Raw genomic sequence first — 18,904 nt, 5'->3', positions numbered from 1 at the left:
AATAAAGTCATAGTAATTTATAAAATTTCCTTAGAGTTATTAATATCTTACCTTTTGTAGTGCTTTACAAGCTGTAGTTTCATAAACATTAACTCACTTGGTGTTTTATGACTTTTAGTCATTACACAATTCAAAGGGATTGGAAATAAAATGTTAGAAATAAGGGTGTTAGAAAAATAAATCAAATTCTCCCAGTGCATAAGTTACAAGCTACTCCAAAAGATTAGATAAGGAGGAATTAGGTTGGCACTAAGTTGTAGGTCACTTACACACCATGTTTTTAGTAGTAGTAGCAATGCCCATTGTGTCCTCCCAAGCGTGGGCTTAATCCTGCTACTCTTCTTTTCTATACTTATTTCTTTTGACATTTTATCCACATATTTAGTTATACTTTTCTTCTCATAAGTACTCAATTTCACCCAGAGGAATCTATCCTTGATTATTCCACCAATAGTTAATATTCTATCAAAAATGGTGTTGTGTGTGTGTGTGTGTATACGTGTGTGTGTTTAACTCTCAAGCAAGCATCTTGTCCTTTAAGATCAGTAGCAAAACCACCTTAGGCTGTTTCTACTTTTTGGCTCCTGTGAATAGTGCTACTATGAACATTCATGTACATTCCTTTGTGTGGACATCTATTTTCTTTTACCATGGGTTTACACCTAGAAGCGGAATAGCTGGGTCATATGGCAGCTACGTACGTAGCCTTTGGAGTAACTGCCAGGCTGTGTTTCAAAACAGCTGCACCATCTTACATTCCCACCAGCAACAGATGAGGGTTCTAATTTCTCCACCTCCTCCTTGCCAATATGGATTATTATCTGTCTTCTCAGCGGGTGTGAAGTGATATGTCACTGTAGTTCAGATTTTCATTTAACTGATAGCTAATAATGTTAAGGGTCTTTTCATGTGCCATTGGCCATTGTACACCTTCGTTTGGATAAATGTCTAGGTATATTTAATAGTAAAAAGGAATGAAGTGCTGACATGTGCTCCAAAACCAATGGACCTTGAAAACATTCTGAGTGGGAGGAATCGCAGAATCACATATTCTGTGATTCCATTTATGTGAAATATTCAAGACAGACAAATCTGGAGAGAGAGACTAGATTCTTAGGGCAGGGAAGTTTGGAGAGAAATAAGGGGTGAGTGCTTAACAGATACAAAGTTTCTCTTAGAGGTGAGAAAATTGTTCTAAAGTTGATTGTGTTGATGGTTGCAGAATTCTGTGAACATAATAAAAATCATGGAATTCTATATTTTAAATGGCTGAGTTGTATGGTGTGTGAGTTATATTCCCAAAAGGTGCTATTTAAAAAAAGAAATAGTGCAAAGGCCAATACAGACTTTTCAGGGTGAAATACATTCACAATCTATGTAAATATACTAACGGGATTTATTTTTTTTTAATTTATTTATTCATGAAGGACACAAGAACAGAGGCAGAGACACAGGCAGAGGGAGAAGCAGGCTCCATGCAGGGAGCCCGACATGGGACTCGACCCTGGGAATCTGGGATCAAGCCCTGAGCCAAAGGCAGACACTCAACCACTGAGCCACCCAGGCATCCCTACTCATGTGATTTAAAATAATACATCAACTTAGACACTGAAACAGATGTTTAGCAATTAGTCAGAATAGGACCTCAATAACAATGGGTCAGGTCAGTGCTTGTATAGAATCGTGAATATTCAAACCAAATTATCATGCATACAGTTACACATATTCAGGTCAGAGGTTCAAGAATATTGAAGCTACTGCTTATGTTCTGTGTGCCTAGAACAGTGCTAGTATATAATACAGCAGTCACTCAATAAATGCATGGAGTACTGAGTAGTGTGAAACTCTGATTCATAATTAATATTCAGACATTGAAAGATGAGCTGGAAAGAAAGCTAGACAGCCAGCATCTAGCACAATTGTTGGGGATGGAGGAGGCCACAGAGAAAAGGTAAGTGGAGAATGGTAGAAACCTGCAAGAAGAAACAAATAAATTAAAAAAAAAAAAACAGAACAAGGGAAAGATGGACAGACAGTAAAATGGTCGGTGGTTTGGTGGTCAGGCCAAGACAGGTGTTAAAGGCGAGCATACACACACACACACACACACACACACACACACGAGTTAAAGTAATAACCAGACCAAGTTTAAAGAATAAACATAGAAGCTTCTCCCCAAAATGCTTCAAAAGACCCAGAACACAGTAGGCACAAAATCCTATAAGGGGAAGGGTGTGTATTGTGTTATATTGTGTTCCAAGTTATCGAAATCCCTCAAGAAGTTGTGCTCCCTCTTTCAGGCCAGGAGGAGAGTTCCGCACGAGGCTGGGTACAAGTGAAACCACAGCAGCTCTACTCAGCCGCTTCTCTGGCCACCAGTGTTTATCCAAAGACTCAGGACTTCTAGAATTTTGATGTGCAAGCTTTGTAACCTTAACCATTTTGTAGACATTTCTGTCTGGGTATACCGGTCTCTGTGTGTGTCTGGCTCTCTCTCTCTCTCTCTCTCTCTCTCTCTCTCTCTCTCCTTCCTCCTCCTCCTGCTTTTTCTCCCTCCTTCTCTTCTCTTCCCTTTTTCTCATCTTAGTTTTCTCATCTTTTACCCTCCTTTCTCTCTCTCTTTTAATCTCCCTCCCTTCCCCCTCTATCTCATACACACACACACACACACACACACACACACACACCCCTACACACATTTGTAAAATATGTTACAAAAGGCCAGAGTCTTACATTGTGTCCTCCTAAATTCAACCTCTCCCCAATTCTTCTACGGAGATCTCACTCCACCCAAGGTTCTCCTTCATGAATGGCTATAATGGTCTCTTGCTGGTCTCCTTCCCTCTAATGTTTAATTGCCCTTATCCTGCTACATAGGAATAACAGAATTAACTCAGACACCATTTTCATCATAATTTCCACCCGGTGCAGGACTCTTTCTCTTTTTTATCATATTAAATCTGCCATGAGTTCTTCAAAAAAGGGCTGAGCTATTTCAAGTGTCTGGCACCATGACCACACAATCTGGTTCTCAACAGATATTGGTTGAATGATTAACTGCAAAGAAAAAAATAAAGAAAGAAAATCTAAATCCTTCCTCTTGTCTATACAGTTGTCCCCAATACACAAATTTGGATAATTCTTCATCTTCCATTGTTCCTTCTTGCTCCTCCAGTTAGCTTTTTCTCAAGGCAAGAGAGAAGGTGCTATCTTTCAGCATACATACCTTACCTCACACTTTGGTACATTTATTCAAGTTCAATATAGCCTCCATCTGGAATATTTCTACTCCTCTCACCCATTATTCTAACCTATCACTTTCTTTCAAATTTTCTAGATGGTTAACTTCCCTTGAAAATTGTCCATGATGATCTGTATCTCGTGGTTAACATTCTGAGTACTGTGTTTATTTTATCATAATTATTACAGCCAATACTTACTGAGCTCTTTGTATGTGTCAGGTACTAAGTACTTGATTTATGTTAACTTATCTTATTCATATGATATAGGTATTGTTATTTTTATATAAAAATATTTTATTTATTTTATATAAAAATAAGGAATAAAAACAAGGCAGTTTCAATTTGCTTTTGTCCTTGTTTTGACATTGTCTGGGCTAGATTTCTAAAGAAAATGAGAGAGTTATGCTGGAGTAGAGAGAATAAAGGAATACACAAAAACACACACATACATAAAATAACCCTTGGTTTGAGTCCTGAAGATCTCAGCCAATCATTTACTCTCTTTAGACCTCGATTTCCTTATTTATGAAATGTTCACAGATAACTCTTAGGAAAGTACCAATGGTAACATGTTTATAATCCCCTCCTCCTCCACAACAGATGCATTGTTGGCACATTTTCCTGAAGAATCAATGGGGACACCTCTCAATACTGAGATAATCTTTTTTTTCAATGTTTTACATCATTTTAAGACCAGTGAAGTCATTTTTCACTGCTCCCTGATACCAGAGCATGTTACTTTAATCTAATTTAATGAGGATAATTTCATGAACTCTGAGGACACAGAAATAAGAGGATAAAGGAAGAATAAACTAATTTGAATAATATGATAATTCAATCAAAATATGTGTTCTTACCACTTCACAAGTTGGCGTAACAAGCTTTTCACAGTTACATTCTAAAAAGGCAAAAATCAACATATTTATATACATCAGAATATATTACTATACTGTAATAAAACTTTGAAGTATGAAACTGAGTTACCACAACGCCATGTTGGACAACATTGACCAGATACGTTTTCTTTCACAAGATTCATATCTTCTGCACAGGTGAGTAGTGGCGCAGGACAAAGATTTGGGTCACACACTAAATTGGAAAAAAATGCCATGGATGAAGATTAATTTCTTGTAAAAGCTTGTCCTCACTACCTACCACTTAGTTCGCTGCCATTGTTGATGTAGTGCACAGACTTCTATTTCCCCAGTGTTGCCTCTCCCACCACTCACTTGCCATGTATTTGTGAGGATGGAAAATATGACTACCAAGCAGGTACAACAGTAGTAGAACTGGGACAGCTCATCAGGTGAAGGGCCCTGAGAAATGCCAGGTGTGCAAGAAGAGAAAGTAGAGAACGTATGGAATCACCTGGAAAGCTAGAAACTCTAGGATGATGAGAAAAGTCATTGTAATCTATCTTGAGGAGGTGATGATATTATTCAAGAAGAGCTTTTAGATGTATAAAAACATTACATATATTTAATGTATATTTTATATGCTAAAATTCAATGAAGTTCTGATAGTACAACTAAGATTCATGGGGCTTCTTAAATATCCGACACACCTAAATATTTGAAATTAGTTAAGATGTATCATATACTTACCACAATAATACTGTGGACAACAGAAATGTGTGGTATTGAGGTCCACAGTGAGAAATTCCCCATCAGTACAGAGTGGAACAGGTTTGGTGCAAGATTCACAAACTAAAGGTAAAACGAAAAGCCAGAAGTCACAGCTGAGTTAAAAAAAAAAAAAAAAACCAATTATTGACCAGATTACAACACACATACAACATGGAACAATGGTTAGTAAAATAGGAAACAGGGTAAATAAGGCTTTAACAAACAGATCTCCTCACCTGGTCATGAAAACAGGAACACGGACTAAGTACCTTGCTATTTGCTTTCCGAGTGCAGTGACATAGAAGAGCGGTGTCTTAGCAGAAATATAGAGCATTAAGATTTCTAGAGCAACTTCCTTTTTCCTAGGATCCAAATGCCATTGATTGATTTCCTTCAGTTTTCTGAATTCCCTACCCTTGATTACTCCAATTCATGGAAGAGTAATGTAGTAGGCACCTGTTCTTTTGGGCTGGTCGGTATCCCTTTCTTACTTCCATTACAATTCTCTGAAAGACCCTGAGGAAATGCCCCACCCACACTGTCTTGGAATGGCTCTTAATAAAGGTGCCTGACCTTCAGCAGGCCTCTGTGTAGGAATAACCCACATTAGACAATAAGAATCTCTTTCTATGGCATTTCAATCATAAACAGAGGCCACCAGGGCAGGAAATGGGTGTTGCTGACTCAGTCACTAGTGATGGCCACCTAGAGTAGCTGGTTTCTCTCCTTCCAATGGCTTGGTTGCTCTGCTTCATTGTGATCCTACAACATCTTGATCCCAAAGCCCTCCAGTAATTGGCTGTATGCAAGCTAGCTGGGATCAATCCATTTTGCCCCTTGGACTCAAAGAACCTTAACTGGTACAAAGAGATGTGTTTTGATATCCATAGGTACATCTGAAACCTACATTAATCACCAGTCTTCGATATGAAAATCCATTTGATTTTTATTCAATCCACTTTTTATTATTTAAATCCACTTTTTATTATTCAATGTCCATTTCTTCAGACAGAATATCTCCATATAGAGTCTTTTCCCAACCACCTTTCATTCCTACCATTTTCTTCCATCATCACCATGCTCACACATATATCATACATAATATATAAAACAAGATTTTAAAGTAGTTATCTAATGGCTTAGCAGAGGCCATTATTTGAGTTGGTTCTTCGGGGAAAGCCAAGGATGAATTTTTCTCTAAAAACAATTGTGGGGTGCCAGGTGGCTCAGTAGGTTAAGAGTCTACCTTCGTTTCAGGTCAGGATCCTGGAGTCCAGGGATCAGCCCTCTTGGTGTTCCCTGCTCAGCGGGGAGCCTGCTCCTCCCTCTCCCTCTCCCCTTGCTCATGCTCTCTCTCTCTCTCTCTCTCTCTTTCTCTCTCTCTCAGGTGAATAAATAAAAAAATCTCTAAAAAATAAAATTTAAAAATTAAAACAACTGGTGCTAGCCTTATTAAAGAAAAAAACCTTGATTATATTGTCTTGAGTATGTTTTAACTGATATATATATATATATATATATATATATATAGTCCATATATATATAATAAAGGAAAGTAGGCTAACTCTAATAATTGTTGAGTCATTTAAAATGCTGTACTTTCTTTTCAATTATTTTTATTCAGTTGAATTTCTACCAGTATATCAGCAGAATATTGGTTACCATCAGTAACCAATGAAATTCATATAAAATAAGAGATTTTACCTACATCCTCCCTTTGTTCCAAGAAGTTGTCTCACAGAGCACTCACCACAGAGAGGAGAAAAACAGCAAGGTTCTTCCTGTTGAACTTGAATCACGAATTGGTCTTCTCTGCATTCTGGTATTGAAATACTGGGGCATTTCAATGGGTCACATTCTGCAGAAACACAAAGATATTTGAAAATTTGTATAGAAGGAAATGATAAAGTCGTATGGTTCAGCTCGCTTTGAATTAATATATATCCTTCTAATTCAATGTGTGTTCAGCTGGGGAAGGTTCTCAGCACCAAGTAATTCTCCAGACACCGGCTGGGTGTCCTACAATTCAACTCAATTCTGACACTATCTGCAGACACCAGTTACAAGCCCCACTTGTTACCTGCACTTCTGGCAGACTGGCTATAAATCAGAGGTTTCCACAAACTCTTCCTTGGTTTGATTAATTTGCTAGAGCAGTTTAGCAGAATTCAGAGAAACACTTGACTTAGCAGATCACCAACTTATTATAAAAGAATGTAACTCAGTGGGATCTCAGGGTGGCTCAGCATTTTGGCACCTGACTTAGGCCCAGGGCATGATCCTGGAGACCTGGGATCAAGTCCTACATCAGGCTCCCTGCAAGGAGCCTGCTTCTCCCTCTGCCTGCGTCTCTGCCTCTCTCTGTGTGTGTGTGTGTGTGTGTGTGTGTATGTGTGTCTCTCACGAATAAATAAATAAAATCTTAAAAAAAAAAAAAAAAGAATGTAACTCAGGAATAGCCAGTTGGAAGAGATGCATAGGGCAAGGTACAGGGCAAGGGGAGGGAGATTTTATGACCTCTCAGAGCACATCAGTCCCAAAATTTCTTGTGTTCACCAACCTGGATGTTCTCTAAACCTCACTCTTTTTGTAGAGTCTTCATTATATAGGCATGATTGATTAAATCATTTTCCTTTGAAAATCAGACTCAACCTCCAACTCCTGTCCCCTTCCTGGAGGTCAGGGGGTGGATTGAAAATTCCTACTCTCCAATCACAGGGCTGACTCCATCCTCAGATTTTCTAAAGGCCTTCTGAAAGAAACTCAGTAACATAACAGAAGACACCTTTATAGGTCTCCTGCTTTAGGAAACTCCAAGGATTAAGAGCTATGTGCTGAGAATGGGGGAAGACCAGATATACATTTCTTATTGTAAATCACAATATCACACCTGCTATTTCCTATATATTTCTGCTAAGATTAAGATCTTTAAAATGAGTTAATTCTCTAAATCTATGTATTAATATAAATATGTAAATTTAAAATTCATATATACATATATTTATAAATAAATTGCAGGTTAAAAAAGAACTATCTTGGGGTGCCTGGGTAGCTCAGTTGGTTGAATGTCTGCCTTTAGCTCAGGTCATGATCCCAGAATCTTGTGACCGGCTACTTTAGGTTCCCTGCTCGGTGGGGAGTCTGATTCTCCCTCTCTGTGCTCTCTTACTCTGCTATCTCTCTCAAATAAATAAATAAAATCTTAGAAAAAAATAAAGAACTATCTTTAGCAAGATAGCTCCATTATATTTTATAACAAATCATTTTCTTGTAGACACAAAGAATGAGAAACTAATCCACTATTGTGAACAATGAACCTCGCTCTTACTGTTCCCAGTTCATTACTCACCACATTGATACTGTGGACAACAAGAAAGAGGACTATGGCCAACAACCAATTTTTGACTATTCGTACAGGTTGGAATGGCAGTTTCACATAAGGTCATGTCACAGCCTGGAAATAAGAAACAGAAGCACTAAAATATTAGTCAATATAACTAAAAACCGTGCTTCTAACTCAAATCAGGGAAGTGATTTTTATTATGCATGTTTTTACATGTCATTAAACACATTCAGGTCACAAATGGGTCATATGTGAACAGGTAGTAGACTTAAGGTTTATTTATTACGGTCTTTCACTCTCGATTGTCCTAAGTCAAAGATTCCCAGAACCTTTACCTTGTCACGTATTATTGAACACTATTAATTGCTTATAGTGAGAGTTTGCATGTGCATTTGCAAAATCACCAAAACCGTAATGTAGAAAAACTTGCTTTGAGAAAATATAAGTCATATTTATGGCAATATTTCTGTTTGCACTTCAACCTTTTTTGTTTACCAAACATTATGCATGCCGTGCTTTTTTCACAAATAATATCAACATATTTTGTGGCGTAACTTACTGTAAGGCTTCAGCCTGCATACATACCACAAATTTCCTTTGAACAGCAGGTCCACTTATCAACAGTGCCCAGGACAACTTCAGCTTCTCGTTCACAAATTGGCGAGGGCTCTTCATCACAATCTGGTTCTATAGGAATAATACTTCCATTCTCCAAACATTTGTACAGGGCACACTCGTCAATGCCCCCATTCCAAATCTCCCCAGCAGTGCGAGGTTGGTCTTCACTATCAGTGCATGCTTAAAAAGATGGACACTGTTATATTACTCATAACCAGGCACTAAAATAAATCAGGTTGTGATGTTTTGGCTTCAGACCATGACTTGGCTCAGTGACATAGATAATATGTCACAGGTTTTTCCTTTCTTACATTCTTTTTTTTTTTTTTTACCAGCTAGTAAACTAGCTTACATTTTTCTTTAAATAAATTTGTAATGTAGTCTATAAAAATATTTTCCCTTCTACAACTATCTGTAAATTGGCATGTCCTCGTCTATAAATAAGATAATCTGTTCATCATTTCTTGTTCATTTTGTCTTGTTAATATAATTTATTTAGCTTGAACAAACTAAGTAAAATAAATTTAAGTTAGTTTTAAAATATTAACTATTGAAATTGAGAGATATTAGGGGAAAAAAGTCCCTACCACATATTTATCATTTTTGTCATATGAAAATTCAAAACACGTCAGCTTTAAAATCTAAATGTGGGAAGTGCCTAATTATTTACTGAGTCTTGTGGTTTTATTATTAAAATGATAAGTACACAGGTCCCTAAAAAAATAAATGTGCTTCTTTATTCTCAAAGCCTTCTACAAATACTTTTCTCAATGGCAAACACAAACTTTTTCTGGAACTATATATGCGTTTCAGTTCTATTTGCCCATTCTCTTTCTTTATTGCCTTAATTTCTTTTCCTCTAACCCTAATGATAAGTCCTGTACTGCAATTTTCTCAATTTTACACTATTTTCGTTGCAACCACCATGGAGACGATGAGTCAGAATAAAATGAAAGTAGAAAAATTGAATGTTTTCTCCCCAGTAATAATACTATCTGACATTTCTTGAGTGGTTATTTTTCTCTATGCACTGTTGCAAAATGCTTTGTATTATTTATGTATCCCCACACTAACTTTATGGGATAAGTGCTATTATTTTCCCCATTTTGCAGATGCTGACTCAGGCTCAACGAGGTAAAGATGAATCACTATTACATGAAATAACTGGAATTTCAATTCACATTCTATGCTCTTAATTCTTAATTTGTCATACCCTCATCCAGTTATTATAGAAATACGTAGAGATTAGAATACATCATCACTGGGGATGGGTGAGGGGGTTAAATGGGTGATGGGTATTAAGGAGGGCACTTGTTGCGATGAGCACCAGGTATTGCATGTAAGTGACAAATCACTAAATTCTACACCTGAAACTAACATTACGCTGTATGTTCATTAACTGGAATTTATCTATCTATCTATCTATCTATCTATTTATTTATTTATTTTTGTGAGAGTTATTTTTATTTCTTTTTATTTCTTTTTATTTCTTTTTTTTTCTTCCAGTGGGGAGTTTAATAGACAGTGATCCCCAAATACATTCAATCTTAAACTTTTTTCCCAATTTTAATATTTTATTTAAATTCAATTTGCCAGCATATAGTATAATACCCAGTGCTCACCCCATCAAGTGCACTCCTTAGTGCCCGTCACCCCGTTGCCCCATCCCTCCTCCATCCTCTGCCCTTTATTAAATGGAATTTAAATAAAAACTTGGAACAACAACAACAAAACACTTCACCACCAAAGCATCTAATTTGAGTAACTGCAATTGAAATCATATTAAAAATCAAAACTACAAATTGATTTTCTCTCCAACCCCTAGGGGTCCTTTTGATCAATCTTTCCCAGCACATCTCCCTAAGATCAAAAATAATTTTATTTATTTGCTGAGTCCCTAAGAAGTCATTTTGCACTCTGCTGCTTACCACATTCTTTCTCTGGAATGCACTGAATTGAATCTGGCCTGTGAAGAATGGTTCCGTTCTTGCATACACAATCTTCTCTTAAATTCAAACATGAAGAATGTCCATAGAACCATCTGTTCAGACATGTTCTTGCTTCACAAGTCCTCACGCAGGGCTGATATTCCTTCCCCTCTGGACAACTCAGAGCTATGAATAACAGAGGACAGAATTTGCTAATGATCAAAGTCACCTATTTGGATTATAATAAAAGGAAGAGATATCAGATTTCTTTCTGAAAATCAATTTGGCTCATTCCCATCTCTTCAAATCTCATTTTTCATTTATTATGTAACCAAAAACTAGAAATAAAATAAGCAATAGGTATTTTTGAGTATCTTCCCGGTGCCCAGCTAGTATGTTATAGTAGGAAAAGCTCATCTGATTTGTAGCAAGTAAATATGATCAAGAAGCAGCCCAAATCTAGTTGGCATAAATACAGAGTCAACTAGTATGAAGTTCCTTCTCTGTGTAGTGAGGAGATAAAACAGTCTATTCAGAAAAAGCAGAGAAATATGCTTTAAACATGTGACTCCATCAAGCCATAAAAAAGAAAAATGCTGTGTGTTTAGGTTTAAGCCTTTTCTGTTAGAAGAAACTACCACTGCTGAACAGTTTCTAAATGATGTTACAGAAAATTCTTTTGATTCTCAGTGATCTTCAAAAATCATACTGTTAAAAAATGAACACACAGCTGGTGGAGGTATAAATTGGTAAAATCTCAGTGGGGAACAATTTGATGGTGTCTATTAAAATTAGAGATGTCATACATTTCCTATGAATCAAGCAACCACACTCTTGAATAGTGATACCTCTGGGAGCAGAAAGGCAAGGGATAGTAGGGCACAGGAGGAGCTGAGTTACTTCTGAAATGAAGTCATGTAACCAGTATTTGTGACATATGATTCTTCTTATTTGTATTTTGCCTTTTCTTCTAGGGGAAAATGACAACTTTTATTTTATTTTGGAGCATTTCACCAATACTCATTTTGATCATCTTTTATCACTTAATCCATTTAATTGCTATTCCTTAAATTAACATTGTTTTCTGTAAAATAGGCTTGGTGATAGGCTTAATAAAATTTTTATGAAAATCATTACAACTTGATGAGAAAGCATGAGCCCTATAGATAAAAATGGGCAAAGAATACATACAAAAGAAAAAAAGATCCACGAACATGGATTTGGAAAAAAAAAAAATGAACCTAGGTATCACTCAAAGAAACCCAGAAAGATTTGTTTTGACGGAAGTGGATACTATGTCAGGAAAGAAGGAAACGGGGACAGAAAAACATACATCCTCTTCCCAAGCTAGGGGACAAGCAGGAGGCGGGATTCGGAGGGGGGTGCGGTAGGTCAAATGAGGCAGGTTGAATTGAAACCAATGAAATGTGCTCTGGCATACAGAATTAAAACCCCTGTTCAATCCCCTGTGATATCTTCAACATTTCCATTGGTTTTGCTGACTGATATTTTGTGGACTAGGTTTTCTTTTGGGAGAATTGGAGCCGGATGAAACTAGAAGTGGCCTATGTGGGAGAGCTGACTTCTAACTCCTACGTTACATTTATATGCATTTTATTCTTGTGACATTATTTTGTGATGGAAAATGAAAAGAAAAAGTGAATGTAATAAAATGGGATGTTATGGGATTGTTAGAAAATATTATTTAAAATGTACCACTTTAAAAATAAATAAATAAATAAATAAATAAATAAATAAATAAATAAATAAATAAATAAATAAAATGTACCACTTACGGCAGTAATCAGGTGTTCTCCATTGAATACAGATGTCAAACCTGTTGCACAAAGTCACATAGGCAGAAAGTGCATCACATTCATAGTTCCAAAAATAGGTATAATTGATCCACATCTTTTCACAAAAGTTCTGCGGTGACACCTAGAGACATATCACCTTGGCATAAGTTAAGAAATAAGTTTTATTTCTCTAAAGGTCCTACATTAGTCTAAAACTGTTCTAGAGAATCAAAGGGTGGCAAATTAATACTAATTATGGTTCTTCCTTGACCTTAGATTCCAAACATCATGATACTAGATGTCACTTCTGATGTAATATCGCCTGCACTGATCTACATAAATCTATCTTATAAAGATGGCAAAGAAGCAAAGTATGTGGGCCTAGTAAAATCTATTTCTGATATTGTACTTTGGGCCACAACTGTCTTTTCCATATACTGGATAATCTATGAGAGATCAAACTGGAAGTTCCTGAAGCATTCCATAATGAGACATGGGCTTACTTATTAAACGAGGTTATAAATGCTTCTTGAAAACTATGTGTTAATATTGAACGTTGAATAATTTATATAATTTGATATGCCTCGATTTAAAGATTCATCTTTTTCCTACAGATTGCTTCATTTTGATTTAGAATTGCCTGTATTCTAAATAATTTAACTTCCAGCGACATTAATTCCAAATTTTCTCCCTACTCATTCATTCAGTGAACATATTAAACATCTACCTGCAGATGCCAAATTCTGACACAGCTCAAAATGCCTGTTAAAAATATGTAGTATTTTTCAGATCCCATCATTTCTTTTTCAAGATTCATATCCAATAAAAACCAAGATTCTACATTCTTTTAGTCTTCTTTATGGAATTCCCTTGGTTTCCAGTACCTCATTTTACATGGAATACTTGCTACGGTCCAGAGCATCCCCACTGAGGAATCCAGAGAACACAGAGTTTCCTCCTTAAAACCCAGGATGTTGAATGTACTCCATTCTATAGCCTTGTTCACCTGTTCAGTGTTGGCTCCTCTGCTGCCCCTTATCCTGAGTGTTTCCCTAGGTTCCATCCTCAGCGGTCATGTCTACTAACTACAAATGATCTTGCCAGACTCATACCACCATCTTGGGCATTTAACCTTTTTCCTCGGTTTCCTCATAAGTTAAAGAGTTAATAATACATTTACTACTACTTAAGGTAGCTGTGAGTTAATATACAGTAAATGTTCAGAGCAGACTCTGGCACATCGCATATTACTTATTATTATTTTTTAAAAATCTGTACACAAATAACTCCCCAAACCTGATCTCTGGCCTTAACTTACCTCTTCTGAGATCCAGAATTATGTTTCTAAGCTTTTTCTGGGTATTTTTGCTTTGAAATCCCATATGACCTAATTCATTTAGAGTGAAAAATTATATACCTTTCTGCTTAACCCCCCAAAGTTGACTTTCCTATAATCTCCATTCATATATTCACTTATGTACGCTTTCATAATTGATTGAATACCCAACTACATATCAGGCACTGTGCTAGGCATGAGCAGTATGAAGTCAGTAACACAGACCTAATTCTCTGCCTCTGGATCTCAAAGCTAAAAAAGGTCTTTGCATAGAACCCAGAGGAGTCACCACACTAAAATGAATCAGAGGAGGGAAGTATTTTACTGGAAAAACTAGGATCTTAAAGGCCCACTGGCAGGAAAAACCTTGGAATATTCAGAGAGTTGAAAGGAGACTGGAGCTTAGTAAGCAAGAAATGTGTAGCACAAGAGGAAGCTAGAGAAGTGGGTGGGCCACAGTGTAGAGGACCTCGTAAGCCTTGAGAAGGTTGTTTGGCACATACTTTATGTAAGTGAAAGACACTGAAGGATTTTAGGTAGAAAAATGATACAATCCAGGCAGATCATGTCTGCTCGGTGGGGATTTTCAAATGAAGGTGAAGCTGACGTGGGAAACCAAATTACCTGCTTTGCTCTCTTTTGCCCTTCAATTCACTGGGAAGGGATCTGTCAGACTAAAAGGCACTCTGTGTAGCCTCTCTAAGCCTTCAACAGTTAAGTTGGGAACTGGTTGATTAAGTTAATCAACCTTCTGAGTTCCCAGTGAAAAATGGATTTTTTGAAAATCATGCTTTAAAAAGACATTAAAATGACACTAAACTGGGTTTTAAAGTATCTGTTTCTTCATTTTTATATAGCTGCTTTTTTTAAGATTATATTTATTTATTCATTCATTCATTCATTCATTCATTCATGAGAGACACACAGAGAGAGGCAGAGACCCAGGCAGAGGGAGAAGCAGGCTCCCTGCGAGGAGCCTGATGCGGGACTCGATTCCAGGACCCCAGGATCACTACCTGAGCCAAAGGCAGATGCTCAACCACTAAGCCACCCAGGCGTCCCTACATACTTGCTTTTTAAAAACAATGTAAACCTTTAAAACCTATCTGCATCCAAATCTCCAAATAAAACTGAAGCTCCCAAAAGATATGCCATTTTTATCACATGACTCGACATCCTTTGCCTTTCCCTGAGGGAACTCATGGGGCTGGCTAAGAATTATGTGGTCTACACACCACAGTCTAGCACAGGAGGTGCTACACAGTGAACACCTTCCTGCTTTGACAATTCCCTCACCTTCTTTCCCAGGCTCTTCCCCTCCATATGTCTTACACTCAACCATTTCAATGTCTTCCTGTCATAGCCTTTTATAAAACTTGTTCTTACACATATTTTTGTATCTGTGTAGGCATCCCTTCTTCCCCCTTCTCTCCTGGCAAATTCATCCTTCTAAATAAATCAAATATCTAAAGGTATGAGAAGTCTCCTCCAAACCTGGGCTCCCACATACCTCCAGACTCTATATTGTCATGTATCTGTTCATAAGCTCACTTTCCCACCAAAGCTTCTGTGAATAAGGGAGAGTCTTATTCATCTTCGGATCATAGGAGTTTAACACGATGCCTTGTAAGGACTAAATGCTAGATGTCCACAAACTTTTCATTAAATGATCCATGAAATGCTATATTGGTCTGTCCTATGTCCCTAACAATGGATTTATTTTAAAAGATTTTATTTATTTATTCATGAGAGACACACAGAGAGGCAGAGACACAGGCAGAGGGAGAAGCAGGCTCCTCACAGGAAACCCGATGTAAGACTCCATCCCAGGTCTCCAAGATCATGCCCTGGCTGAAGACCGGCGCTTAACCACTGAGCCACCCAGAGTCCCCACAATGGATCTTTTTTAATGATAGAGATTATTTAAAATATCTACTAGTCACATAAAGTCAGAAAGTTAGAGACAAATAAAGAAGGTTTAAATTGATTATATGACAGGTTCTATCACAAGTATACACCTAAGATGCCAAGACCATAGAGAAGTGATAATATCCTCACTGGCTTAGTTTCTCTACTGGGTTATCAAGTGACATTGATTTCTTTCTCCTACAGACATTTATTCATAGGACAGAATTTCATTTTTCTTGAAAGCTGTAGATACAGTTTTGAAAAAAAATAGGAGAAAAAAAGATAATTATCCTTTCTATATCTTTATATTTATAAAAGTAAGTGATTCTGAATTCCAGAGCATACTGACAGCAGGTGTGGGACTAAACTATTCTCGGTAGAAGAACATCATGGCAAGAACAGGAATTTATTGGCTTTACTCTCAACATGTCTAATGTGACAGTTCTTATTTATGGTTGCCCTTGACTTACTTTATGATGGCATGGAATGAAAACTCTCATATTTAATAACTCAATGCAGTGACTGCAATCATGCTCAGTACAATTCCTAACAGGTCTTCTTGTTGTTACTTCAAATGATTTCTCAATTTCCCAGCTTTCAATAAATAATTCTATGTCTTCCATATTTGTAATAATTGTGCCATTTTGCATCCTTAGATCATCATCTGGATCTTCATTGCAAATTCCTAGAAAGATATGATATTTAGAAGGAAACATTTTTTTCACTTAAACCAAATGTAGACAAAAGAAATAAATCATCTTAATAATTGATTTTAAATGAGTAAATTATTTACTGAACAAGGTGCTGAATGTATATCCTTTCACTTTAATGTTGATGGAATTTTTAAAATATGTATCTGATTCTTTGATAAAGTAGTACAGAGTTGTCTTAACCAGATTAAAAAGAAACTACAAAAATAATAATAAAAAATAAAAAGAAACTACAATCCTAGAAGTTAAGAAATGTGAAATGATGATAGAAAATGAAGAAAGAGCAAATGGATTCTGCTCCCATACTTATTCACTATTACCACTACCTTCTAATTGAAGAACTAGTTCTTAAGCTTTCCAAGATATTCCGTAGAATAGTGGGCATTTGGTGATTGCCTCCCACACAGCCATTCCCCCAAGGAAAACCCTACCTGAAAACATTAAATTCCTGAAATCTAAATTTCAGGAATTTATCCCTGCCCCGTCACCACTACAGGAGAGGGCCATGATCGGCACAAAGGTAGTCCTTACTCCCTTGAGTTAACACCTGCTGGAGGTACTAAAACAGTCAGGTCAGGCAGTCATCTAGACACACGGCTACATTCACCTTTTGGACAACCAGTGCCAAACAGGATCTGACCTGGAATCCTAAGACACAGACAATATCCCTTCCTTAGGATGACATGACCTATTGATTATCATGCTTTGACCTGCTGTAGCTTCTAGCTTCCTGAGGAAGGCCAGATGGAGGATGGAGCTTACTCTTCATCCAGTGGAGTACAGAGCCAAGGGAAGTACAGAGAAATGGCCGAGAACCCTTATCTGATCTGAATCCCACCCTACCTTAAGACATAATCTTTCTTAATCTCCAAGGCTCTGGCTATAAAAGATAGAACTTGAACATTTTCTTCAAGTATCAAATCTTAATCCTCAAGTAGGCATATTAATATCATAAAAGTTGCTGCTACCGTAATTGCCTTGTCCTTGTAAATATACAAAGGTCTGAGTTCAATGCAAAAACAAACAACTAAAACAAAACTCAAGTGAAATGAACTATACTGTAAAGCTGCTACTATTTTTTAAGTCTAAACTTTTCTGGAAAAAGGTAATTGCTAATAAAAAAATATGTTTTTATTAGCAACTCCAGTCACCAGCCCTATAAACTTCATAGTACTGTATAGAACAAGGTATTCATACAGACTTCCCATTCTGGGATCCTCAATTTAGGTCACACTCTTGTTCACTGCAACTTTTTCAGACCTGATAGCACCCAGATTTGATTCACAAAAACCACTCTTCCCACTATGGACGTCATGAACTTTAGGGGTTGCCCTTGGTTAGCAAAAAAGGTGATCCTAGCCCCTTCTCTACAGTGTGTAAAAGCATGCGCTGGCAATAAGTGAAAGAAAAAAACCCCACAAGATCAAACAGAAATCATAGCATACAGAAATGTTAATCATCTGAGAAAATATGCATTCCTAAAGCCTCTAAGCATTACCCAATAATTTGATTTATTATGTATAATCAATACTATACATACTCAAGAATAACTATTTCCACAGTGATAACCTTCAGTCCCCACAGAACTTTGTACTATTTATCACACTACAAATAGGCAAGGAAATATTTAAACCTTTCTAGCCAAACTTTGCAGTAAATGCTTTAAAGAAGAAATTTTGCTTTACGTCTTTTGTTAGGGGAAAGGACTTAGTCCTATCTGTTTTTGAGTTGCCAGCACCAAGCACGGAGTCAAAACACTCAAAAGGTCAGTAAACTTTTACACATTGAGTGAGATTACAGTAGATATTTTTTGCTAAGCTAACATTCATTGATGGTGTGTAGTAAGCAATGCATTAAGGGTTTGACATTAACTTTCATATACAACCCTAACAACAATCTCGAAGGTAGTAGAATGTGGCTATTTTTATTTGAAAGATGAGGAAACTGATGTTCACCTTAAGAGCGCAGAGCTACAAAGAGAATAGCTTCCATCAGACATCAAAGCCAGCATTATAGTTTTTTTATTTTGTTGTGTACCTAGAGGTGTCTCTAATTTGTCTCCTTTGGCTTATAACTATGTGTCTATGTGATACGATGTGATATTAAGCTAGGTGTAAAGACACATCTAGGCATTACACTTTATAGCTAAACTGGGGCAAATATTGAGAATGATGTGTTCCCTGTATGTAACCTTCAAGGTGGCTTAAGCAACTAAGTTTTCCCATATTTCAAATTTTAACATAATAAGGAAGAAACAAACTTATTTAAGCCTTTAATCTTTCTGGAACTCCTATTTCTCACTTACAAATTAATACCGATTTATGAGGGCTACTGTTAGAATTGAATAAATTCAAATATGTTAAATAAGGTTTAGCACTTTATTAATGATTAATAAAGA

At 36.7% G+C, this 18,904-nt stretch overlaps 1 protein-coding gene across 2 annotated transcripts in view; it reads right to left on the bottom strand.

The window, feature by feature from the left end:
- The window catches only part of OTOGL (otogelin like), a 131,352-nt gene that overhangs the window by 12,510 nt on the left and 99,938 nt on the right, over positions 1–18,904 (bottom strand). For both annotated transcript variants that reach the window (XM_055341884.1, XM_055341885.1), the window contains 9 exons: positions 16,267–16,481; positions 12,553–12,694; positions 10,757–10,942; positions 8,796–9,008; positions 8,217–8,321; positions 6,618–6,725; positions 4,847–4,948; positions 4,227–4,331; positions 4,100–4,140 (listed from right to left, as the gene is read on the bottom strand). In XM_055341884.1, coding sequence (XP_055197859.1) covers positions 4,100–4,140; positions 4,227–4,331; positions 4,847–4,948; positions 6,618–6,725; positions 8,217–8,321; positions 8,796–9,008; positions 10,757–10,942; positions 12,553–12,694; positions 16,267–16,481 — 1,217 coding nt within the window. The remainder of the gene's footprint in view (positions 1–4,099; positions 4,141–4,226; positions 4,332–4,846; positions 4,949–6,617; positions 6,726–8,216; positions 8,322–8,795; positions 9,009–10,756; positions 10,943–12,552; positions 12,695–16,266; positions 16,482–18,904) is intronic.

Source organism: Nyctereutes procyonoides, unplaced genomic scaffold (genome assembly GCF_905146905.1).
Source record: "Nyctereutes procyonoides isolate TBG_1078 unplaced genomic scaffold, NYPRO_anot_genome, whole genome shotgun sequence".
NCBI classification, from domain to species: domain Eukaryota; kingdom Metazoa; phylum Chordata; class Mammalia; order Carnivora; family Canidae; genus Nyctereutes; species Nyctereutes procyonoides.
Note: the sequence above shows the minus strand (reverse complement) of the source record. Positions and strands in the feature narration are given on the sequence as shown.